Source organism: Impatiens glandulifera, chromosome 8, assembly GCF_907164915.1.
Source record: "Impatiens glandulifera chromosome 8, dImpGla2.1, whole genome shotgun sequence".
NCBI classification, from domain to species: Eukaryota; Viridiplantae; Streptophyta; class Magnoliopsida; order Ericales; family Balsaminaceae; genus Impatiens; species Impatiens glandulifera.
The window spans coordinates 16299213-16310814 of record NC_061869.1 but is presented as its reverse complement, the minus strand read 5'-3'; the positions used below and the strand labels follow the sequence as shown (position 1 = coordinate 16310814).

The following is an 11602-nucleotide window of genomic DNA, read 5'->3' as shown; positions in this document are numbered from 1 at the left end:
TGTAATGCTTCAAAACCAAGCCTCAAAATGTATTGAACTCAATTATTAATTTATCATTTTTTTAATGGAAATAGAGAATAATTGCGATAGAGTGTGAGGTTAGTTTTTCTTAATCAAAAATAATAATATCATAATAACTTATATTATATTATATTTATATTTATTATAAGTTTTCATTATTTTTAGATGATTTGAAAAGCAAAAATTAGTTAATGATTTTTTTTTCAATTTTAACTAATTTTGATTTTGAAGTCTTAATCAAAGGATTAGCTCTTGAATATTTGGAAAGATTGTTATATTAAAATTTAATTTATCTCAATTATTTCAGTGTGAGAAACCATTAAAATAGTCCACATGAATCACACGATGCACCAACTAGTGCTATAAATTGACCTCCAAATTACATGTTTATCCATAGAAACAAACCGTAGATCTCAACTTTCTCTCTCTAGCCAATATTAACGATGTCGGTTCAAAAGTTGTCATCCAAAACTGTGATAAAGTCGGGCGGAGATGTGTTTCATGAAATATTCCACCAAAGACCTCACCACATCTCCGACATGTCCCCTTCTAACATCCAGAGTGTTGATCTTCACGAAGGCGATTGGGGAACTGTTGGCTTCATCAGCTCTTGGAACTACAATCATGGTACTTACAATTATATCTTCTTCTTTATCTCTCATTTCAATAGTATCATTATCGTGGTCTTGATTGGATTATTTAATCAGTTTTTGCTGTTGATTTAGGGTTTAGCTATTTAACCGATGTACTCATAAATATTCACATAGATGAAATAATCGTTATTTTTTTCTAAAATTTCAACCGATGAAAGGTTCAATAGACCCAGGAACGAAAGGTTCAATAGACCCAGGAACGGATCAAGAAATTAGTGTGAGGATACTTAAAAAAATATTTTAAAAAATTAAATAATATGTAGAAATGAATCACTATTATTATTTTTAAAAGTTTGAAATATGTTAATCGTTGATTTAATGTTAATTATTTTAAAATTTAATTTTTTATTATAAAATATTATTTAAACATAATAAAAGTAAAAAGATATGAAAGATAAAAAATTACTCAAAAATTATAAAAATAATCAAATGACTATATCAGACCAATCCTAAAAATAACTAAAATCAAAATAATCATAAATCTAGTCTAATCATAAATATTTTAGTTTTTCTAAAGGAACATGTTTGATAAAAGTTTTTAAAAAAATCAGTATTTTTTTGTTTGGTGTTGATTAAAAATTAAAATACTCATAATTTCTTTTTATTTATCTTAAATAAAAATTAATTTTAAAAAATTAAATAAAATATTTTCTAATAAAATAGAAGAGAGTAAATAATTAAATAAAATAATATATGATTTCATTAAAATAAAATTAATTTAAAAAATCTAATGTCAAATACTCTCGATACTTCTCTCTTCCATCTCTCACATAGGAAAAAAGAAAATAGCATCAGGCAGGGTGGGCTTAAACCCAGGGCAACCCTAGGTTGTATACCTATGATTTCTTCTTAACCAATTGAGCTCATTTTCATCAAATGAGACTCTAGAACTTTAAATTATATTATATTGGTTCAAATTTTAACAATTTTAACAATGAGACTTTCTCCTAAAGGAACTAAAGGAACTTGAAAAATAGTAATTCTCTTCTTTATTTATTTTTTAAGTACACCCCTACACATTCTCTGCAGATTTTTTAATATATTCAAACTATATTAAATAGTTTATTTGAGTATATCATGAAAATTTTCAATTTAGAATATAAATACGTTTAAATCAATAAATCGTACACAAAATTATTTCGTTTTAAAATTCTCAAACAAAACAAATATCAGATCTATTTTTCTCAAAAAAAAAATTCAAATCTTTATCACTCAAATTTTAGTTACTCAAGAACAATATTAACTTTAACCTTACTTATTTAATATTTGGATCAAACTTTCTAATTTAAACATGATTTTTTATTTGTAATTCATCCTAACCCGACTCCGACCCGATTCACTTAACTCAACTCACTTTAATTACTATCCCATCGGAGAAAAATAATAAAATTAAATCAAAATTTTACTTACAAAAGAAAAGAAGTGAGTGAGAAAAAAAACACAAGGCGGTCTAATTTGGGTTATTTTACATATGCCCCATTTTGACATGTTTATTAATAAATTAAATGGGTCGACCTGATTTCGATTCGATCAAATGTGATTTTTCGTGTTCGGTCCTGGTCGTATTTTCGTATCAAGTAAGAAATTGTCGGCCCTAGTAAAACAACAAAGTTCATGCCTCAAATAATCATTGGTTCAAGTTGGTTCCTCAAATAAAAATGGATACAATTTATTTTTTATTTTTGTATACATGTTTCTTCCAATTATGAATCAAAATGTGATATACAGAGGGAAAACAGAAGGTGGCAAAGGCGGTGGTAGAAAGCATAGACGAAGAGAATAAAACAGTTGCTTACAACGTTATTGGCGGCGATCTGAAGGAGCTGTACAAAACTTTTATCATACACCTCCACGTGGAAACCGAAGGAGAAAATGACATAGTCACGTGGACATTTGAGTATGAGAAGCTGAGCGAGGATGTAGAGGATCCCACCTCCTTCATGGAATTCGCTACTTCTGTTACCAAGGACATCGAGAAGCACCATATCACCAATTAGCCATTTTAATAATAATATCTTTATGATTATTAAGTTTGGATATTTGTACTTTAATTATCACACGGAGGTGATAAATAATCAATGTGTGCTGTTATATATTTTAATATGAGTTTGTAATAATCAATAATGTCTTATAAATAAATGAATATTTACTTGTTTTATATTATATAGTCTGCAAATATAATATTTAAAGTTTCAAACTGTCTACTGATGGTTTATAAAGAACGTGTTATTAGCATACAGAAGATGTTAGATGGAATTGCAACAATATTTGCCACGGAAAATATGATTTGTCGCAAAATATTTTGAACGAATAAAACACATTCACTAATCAATGATAACTTTTGAAAAAAAATTATATGTCATTCAGAAATCATAGGAAATGAGGGACAGGATCCTCATGTAGCGTGTTCTTTCTGTGTCTTCTCACAAGCAGAGGGGCAGTATTGTAAATAAAATAAGAGGTCTTCTTTTATTTACAATATTGCCCCTCTATTTGTGAGAATGCACAGAGGGAACACGCTACATTGGTAGCAGAGGATCCTAGGTAAGGAAATGAGTGTAGCAAATTTACAACTTCAAAAATATTGATAACAAGTTTTTAATATCACAAAGTTTGTCCCAAATGTCTAGCTAGACTCGTGACTCTTAGATCAAAGTGTAACATTTATAAGATATACCTTACACATCTCATATTTTAGTCTAGCGACAAAAGGAAGTTGATATCTCTAATCTCATAGAGGTTCTGAGTTTGAGCTCATAGGACGGCAAGTTCTGTTCGTCTAATTTATTGGTTAAGTGTGTTTACGGACTATATGCTTAACCCGCGGAAATTAGTCACTCTGAAGTAGAAACAGAATCTAACGTTCTCAAAAAAAATATCTTATACATGTTCGATTTTTTCCTCATATTTGAAGGGACCCAACTTTGTGAGTGCTTTATTTAGACAATATGAAAGCACATTGTTTCATCTAAGGTTTTTTTATTTTGTGGACAACAAGAAAAGAGAGAATATATAACAAATTTAAGTTTAGGGTAGCTTGTTAGTTATTTTTGGACAACGTTATGAACGGTGAAGATCTATTTTTTAAGGCTTCTTTATTCCGACGAAAAGACAGAATTGTAGAATTGATATTTTTGGTTGATATTGTTCTTTCTTCACTACACCAAAACATATTTTCGGCAACGCTTAAATATCAACGCATATTAAGCATTGGTAAAAAAAAGTTTTGTCCAACATTAATATATATAAAATAACCTTTATTAAATATTTTTTAAATGGGAATCCAACGTTCTAAAAAAAATATACCTTGTACATGTTCGGTTTTTCCTCATATTTGGAGAGACCCGACTTGGTGTGTGTTTTACGTAGGCCCACATAATATATAATGTGAAGGCACATTATTTCACCTAAGGTTTTTGAGTTTTATGGATAACAAAAAAAAGAATAGATAACATATTTAGGTTTATGGTAGCAAGTAGAGACAAATTTTATTTATCGTATGCACCTACTTCAAACTTGGACAGCTTGTTGGTTATTTTTGTGTTATGTTTTGAACGGTGAAAATCTATTTTTTTAGAATCTAAGTTAGTTCGACAAAAAACAGAATTGCAGAATTGGTATTTTTGGTTAATCTTGTTGTTTCGATCGTTTGCACTAGTCCTAATAATGCGCACGATGTTGGTTTGGTGAGTAAATATTTATCAAATTTGTGAATGCACCGTTGGGAAGTAGTTAAGTAGATTAAGAGATATTTCTGGGGACAGCGAATATTTGACTAAATTTGGGATTTGGGAAGTCTTTGTTAATTGGATATACTAATTCGGATATGTTTAGAAGTTTGGATAATTAAAAATCTACTTCATGATATCTGGTGACTTTTGTTGGGAGAGTCTTGGTTTGACAATCTAAATTACAAAAGAAGTGTGTTGCTCTTTTCACTTCAAAGTTGAGCTTATTGTTGATGTGAATGCAACACAGTAATTATTGTGGTTGAAAAATAACTACAAAGGACTTGAATTGAAACAAGAAAGATATGTCCTCTTTTGTGAATCAAAGTGAAATTCATCTTTCTAAGAATTCTTCATTTCACTCAAAGTCGAATTGCATTGAAGTCTGTTATCACTGAATTCGTGATATTTTGGGATCAAATATGATAACAAATATGTTGTCACGAAATAAGTTCGAGTTATGTCACTCGATTATAAGGTTGACATTGTCGTCCAACTAGTCCATTGGGAATTTGTTGGGATTTTTCCTCCTAATTGGAGAAACTCAACTTGGAGTACGCTTTATTTAGACTTGCATAAAATATATTGTAAATATATTGTGAAGGCACATTATTTTCCTTCAGGATTTTTGGGTTTTATGGAAAAATAAAATAAAAAAGAGAGAACAATTAACAAATTTAGATTTAGGGTAGGAGCCATAGAAGATTTCATTTGTCAAAAGATGTTTGATTTGATCGACTTTAAACTTTGACAACTTGTTGGTTATTTATGGGACTACGTTTTGAACGACAAAAATCTATTTTATGTGGCTTTTTTGCCAATCCGACAAAAAAATATAATTGTATAATTGATATTTTTGGTTGATCTTGCTCTTTCTTGTTCTTTCTTTGTTGTTATTATTCAAGATTAATGTGTAATCTTAATTCAATTGATTAATGACTCTAGTTTGGTTGTAACTAGAGTGAACTCTTATTTTAAACATTGTTTATGATAATGGATTGTTAAGTGGCCTATAAAAGTCTCGTGATTTTTACTTTAGATTTGTAGTAGATATATTTTATGTTAAAATTTGTCTTACATTATCGTTTTAATTTAATTCTTAATTGGAAAAGTATTATGTTTTGATAATTAAATATATTTTCCTATTGCATAAACACTCTATTATTATAGAACCTTAGTAATATCCATAAAAATATTATGGGATTATTGTTACTATTTTTATTCATGCTAATTTCTTCATGATCATCTGATGATCAATTTTATTCTTTTCATTTTCTATCCGGTTATCCAGCAGTCTCAAATAGAGCTTCGATTTGATTCTACATTTTACTAGGTTATCCAGTATTAACAGAACAATATGACCTAGGTATCCTTCACGGTTAGAAATCAAGTATGCATTCAAACTGTTTGATAAAATGCATCGATCATCATGTTCCAAAGTATAGATCATGCATTCAAGGTGAATAAGGGAATTGATGTTATTATAAATAGATTCTTCAGTGAACTGTTAATTTATATCATTTATATAAACATTTATTCAAGATTCAATTTGTATATATTCACATACTTGGTTGGACAAATAAATAAATAATCTTTAGTGTTAGTAGCCTCTTATGTCAAAAAAAAAATAATAATATAATTGACCTAAAATCTGTAAAGGAAATAGTTTATTGAATATAAATATGTTTTTTTTTATATTCATATCTCTTAAAAAATTAAGTAAATATAATTGACCTAAATCTGTAAAGGAAATAGTTTATTGAATATAAATATGTTTTTTTTATATTCATATCTCTTAAAAAATTAAGTAGCCGACTTTTAAGGTGTATGATAAATGATATCAACATATTTTAATTCTATAAATCTAAAATAAATAATTTAACCTTCTGAATAGTAGATTACAAATCCCGAAGAGATTCTTTAAAATCATAATTTGACTTATGAAATTTGCATAAATTATTCAGAAAAAAAAGTCTAGATAGACAACATTGAATTGGAAGGTTATGTTAGGTAGGTAGACTTTTTCAACAAATATATTACTAATATCAAATTAATATTAAACTAGTGTTAAAATATTAACGAAGAAATAATGATATGAATAGTACTAGATTTGGTGGCCAAATTAAATATTTTTTCTTAGTCAATAATTGACTATGAAATTGTATGGCCACAAATGTGATTGTATGTCTATCAATATAATCATGAGCTTAATTTATGGTTGAATTTGACAAATATGTTATAGGAGAGTGTTAAATGTGTTGTTTAAACTCATTAAAAAATAAATAATACATTTTTATTATTTTATAAAGACAATACAAATTTTAAATATCCAAAGAGCTAGATCCTGATTTGTTTTGTAAGATTTGTTTGATAAAATAAAAAAAAAATAGTTATTTGAGATTTATAAAAAATAAAATATTAAAAATATCTTTTTATATTTAAAAATTAATAAAAATAAAATAAAATTATTTTGAGATTTTTTTGATAAATCAATTAATATAGTATATAATAAATTATTAGAAAAAAATATATATAAAAATACATATAAATAGTCTCAACATCTCATATCAATAATTAAAATATTATAATAATTTTATTGTTGATAAACCGTGTTTGGCCCGCGACAAGACACATGGAAAATGGCAGATGACATTTAATACGAAGAAAATAGCAGACATGAACATAACTAGTCCAATTACAATTTACACACATAAAGCAGCTTTCTCTTAGATCTCGTTTGATGTTGTTTTTTTTATATATATAGAAAAATAAGATTTTATTTAATATTATAGCTTTTTCTTGTTTTAAAAAAAATTAAGATTTTATTTAATTTAAAAAAATTTATCATTTTAAATATCAAATCACTCTTATCATTAATTAAAATATAAAAATAATTTTCATTTATTTTTATTATATTTATTTAAAACAAATATTTAAATCAATTAAAACTCCAAATAACTCTCTTACATGTATCAATGTTTTTTGAACAAAATCTAAAAATAAACAAAGTTCAAACAAGGTCTTATAAATCTGTCATTCAATTGTATTGAGAATTTATAGCAACTTGATAGCCCATTCCACCATAACAAAAACCAACCACTTAATTTCATTACTTCTTCCCCCAATAATATATTTGAATCATTACAATAATCATATACTATCTTACTCATTTATTTCTTAATTTCAATTGTGATTTGTATGACCTTGTTTGATTTCATGAAGTACTACTGTTACTTGGATTATTTTAAATAAAAATATTTAAAATCTTGTTTGATCTTAAACATAGATTATTGAAGTTATTTGGATTAATTAATATAAAAAAAATTTATTAAATATTAAATTAATGTTATAAACGTTATAGTAGGAATATATTTTAATTCTTAAACTAAGTTAGTTTTTTTAAAGTCTATGACAAATTATAAATATGATTAGCTTATTAACTATAACAAAATACTCATCATTGTTTTTTAAAGTCTCTGACTAAATTAATTTCTCTTGGCGATAGGCAGGTTTCATACCTATCATTATTTAAGAATCGATTCTGAATCCTCATATGGACAATGTCAAACTCCGTCTTATTCAGGAAGAGGCCATTCTTCCTATAGTTGAAACTCAACACCATCAAATTCAAGAACAAGAGCCTTTATGAAGGTCCACTAGAGAGAAAGGAAGTGCAATATCAGATGATTTTATTGTATTTTTCAAGAGCATTAGGAAAATTATGGTATGAGTGAGGATGATCCACTCACCTTCACTCAAGCTATAAATTATTCCAATTCTCAAACGTTGATCGAAGCAATGAATGAGGAGTATAAGTCCATGCAAAACAATAAAGTATGGTAACTTGTCCCATTACCTGAAGTTAAGAAACTCATTGGTTGTAAATGGATTTTTAAAATTAAAAGGGATTCGAATGGTAATGTGGAGAGGTTTAAAGAGGCAAAGGGATTTACTTAAAAGGAAAGTATTGATTTTAAATAAACTTTATCTCCGGTTTCATCGAAAGACTCTTTTAGAACAATAATAGTACTTGTAGCACATTTTGATCTTGAGTTACATCAAATGGATGTCAAAACAGCGTTTCATAATGGTAACATTGATGAAACGATTTATATGACGCAAACACCAAATTTAATGTCGGATGACTCTAAAGAAATGGTTTGCAAATTGACAAAATTTATTTATGGGCTTAAGGAGGCTTCTCGTCAATGGTACCATAAATTCCTTGAAGTGGTTATCTCGTTTGGTTTTGAGTTGAATAATGTCGAGGATTGTGTATATCTTAAGTTCAGTGGGAGTAAGTTAATCATTTTGGTACTTTATGCCGATGATATTTTGTTAGCCACAAATGATAAGGGATTTTTGCATGACACTAAGAAATTTCTATCTAAGTATTTCTAAATGACAGATCTAGGTGAAGCTTCTTTTGTATTAGGGATCCAAATCCACTGAGATCGTTCTTGTGGTATTCTTAGATTATCGCAAAGAAGCTACATCAATAAAGTACTTGGAAGATTTGACATGCTTAAAAATAAGTTGATCAACACCCCTGTGGTTAAAGGTGATTAATCCAGTCTTAGTCAATGCCCTAAGAACAATTCGAAAATTAAGGAAATTAAGTTAATTCCCTACTCTTTAGTTATATGGAGTTTAATGTATTTGGAAGTATGTACGCGTCCGGATATTACGTTCATAGTCAGAGTATTGGGTAGATATTTAAGTAACCCTGGGATGGACCATTGGCGAGAAGCCAAAAGGGTTATGAGATATCTAAATAGAACAAAGGATTATATGCTCACATATAGGAGATCAGATGAATTGGAGATTATCGAGTATTCCGACTCTGATTTTGCGGGATGAGCAGATAGTAGGAAATCAACATTTGGATATGTATATATGTTGGTCGGTGGATTGATTTTCATGGAAAAGTGTCAAACAGACACTAGTTGCGTTATCCATTATGGCGGTAGAGTTCGTTGCATGTTACGAGACATCAAATCACGGAGTATGGTTGCGATATTTTTTCACTAGTCTGCGTGTTATAAAGGGTATTGAACGGCCACTAAAATTATATTGTGACAATAAATCATCAGTTATGTATTTCAATAGCAATAGAAGCTCGTACAAGTCAAAGCATATTGACATTAAGTTTCTAGTTGTCAATGAGAGAATTCAAGATGGTCAACTTTCAATAGAGCGCATAGGTATAAACTCCATGTTAACAAACCCACTAACTAAGGCATTAACACCTAAAGTGTTTCATGAGAGCACTACTCACATGGGTGTTAAGTTATTCATTGATATATCAGTTTAGTGGGAGTTTGTATTTATTTTATTTTATACTCTATTGTTTGGTCTAGACATATGATTATTTGAAGAAGCTCTAAAGAATAGGCGTGCACGTTTTATGTGTTTCAGTAAATAAAGTTTTGGATATTTTACAAATCAGATTTATTCTTTTTAAAGTATTCATTTTATTCTCTCAATTAAATTTTAAAGTTTCTTTTAATCTCTTAAAGAGGACCAGTTGAAAATAGACATGTGGTGATCACATTAATGTATTTTCATGTTATGCATCCATAATTGATCTATGTCATTTAGCTATGTTGGTAATGTGACTATGGAAGGTTTAGTTACGATGATGCTAATGAAAGCCGCTATGATCCTTTATTAATATAGTTAATGGACCGGATTGTAAGGAATACCCTAAAGTTTATAATAATCATTTACGCTAGCAATAAGGTTACACTGTTATTGATTTTCATATTCGGCCCTATGGGAGATTGCTGTATTAATTTATAATTAATTCAATAATTATTGGTCGACTTTAATGCAATATTTATAGTGTTGGGCTATTATGTAATAGATTTAAATTAAAGTTATCAAATACGGTATTAAGTTTATGGGATACGTAAGTTATGGAATAAATGCGTTGAGACTAAAGGGTTATTTAAATATATGTGAGGGGTTGATTTATAAATAACCAAAATCTACAAAAGATGGTTATGGTCCCCAATCTACACAGCGCTACACTAGATCTGGCCCATTGGACTTAATACATGTCGATTGGTATTAGTAGGGTTACAACATTTAGTAGGTAAAACATCTCTTTTGTCTTCCCATCGATAGAGAGGATTCACAGAGTGTGAAATCCCAAAGTGAATTTAAGGACTGTGCTAGATTGAAAGATTCATCAAACAAAATTCATCCCAAGGACAATCAAGAACAATGGAAGCTAAATGTATGTCCCGCTTTTAGTAATTTAATTGATTTATCATCTCGAATCTCTTGTTTATCATTTGATGACTATTTAAAGTTTATATAAAGTACTATTAGATTTGGTTTATAAATCTAATAGGATGTCCGTATATTGAACAGGAACAATCCAATTATCCTAGTTCATGTCATTGAACTCAAGTATAATGAGCTCGTTTCAACATTTTTAGTCGAACAACTTAATGTTATTGACACGAGATTGCAAATGTACTAATAAATATATAAATGGGTGGTCAGGGTAATGCTTCAAAACCAAGCCTCAAAATGTACCGATAAAAAATTGAACACGATATTTAAATATATATATATATAACATTTTTTTAATAGAGATGGAGAGTAATTGTGGTAGAGTGTTATGTTAGTTTTCCTTAATTAAAAAATGAATAATGTCATACTATTGTGTACTATATTATATTTATATTTTTAATATGTTTTCATTTTTTTTATATGATTTCACAAATAATATGCAGTAAATGATTTTTTTTTTCAATTTTCATCTAAATTTGATTTTGAAGTCTTAATCAAAGGATTAGCTCTTGAATATAGAGTTGAGTGTCATATATAGCATCAACTTATGCCTCATTAGTGCCCCTTTTGTTTGGCGTCTAATTTGTAAACTACCAAAAACAAGGGGAAAATAGAGGTAAGAGTTATTTAGATAGAGAAAGTGAGAGTAGATGTTGGAAACGATATATTGAAAGATTCAAGTAAAGTAGTGGTTGAGATTGGTGAATTCATCAACACCTAAACGATTCAGAGCATTTTGGCAGGGTATAGTGGGATATTTGTTTAGAGATTATTCTTAAAACAGAAAAGCAAATAGCGAAAAGAGAGTGTGTGCGTGTGCGAGAGTTAGATATGGTTAACAAGAGAATATAACACAACATAACGCATTGTCTTCTATAGTTAGGGCTTTGCTATGTA

General features: G+C 28.5%; 1 protein-coding gene across 1 annotated transcript; it reads left to right on the top strand.

Annotated features, from left to right (window-relative positions):
- The first annotated feature begins 408 nt into the window (after positions 1-408).
- On the top strand, positions 409-2837 carry LOC124912464 (kirola-like). The gene is made up of 2 exons (XM_047453090.1): positions 409-648; positions 2403-2837. Exons 1-2 carry the CDS (start codon positions 465-467, stop codon positions 2669-2671), a joined length of 453 nt encoding a protein of 150 aa, XP_047309046.1. The 5' UTR covers positions 409-464; the 3' UTR covers positions 2672-2837.
- The last annotated feature ends 8765 nt before the right edge of the window (positions 2838-11602 follow it).

What these genes read in the sequence shown, in the direction of transcription:
- LOC124912464 (XM_047453090.1), top strand. Translation starts at nt 465, where the DNA reads ATGTCGGTTCAAAAGTTGTCATCCAAAACTGTGATAAAGTCGGGCGGA. An exon ending in CTCTTGGAACTACAATCATG is followed by an intron (nt 649 to 2,402) that starts GTACTTACAATT and finishes TGTGATATACAG; the next exon opens with AGGGAAAACAGAAGGTGGCA.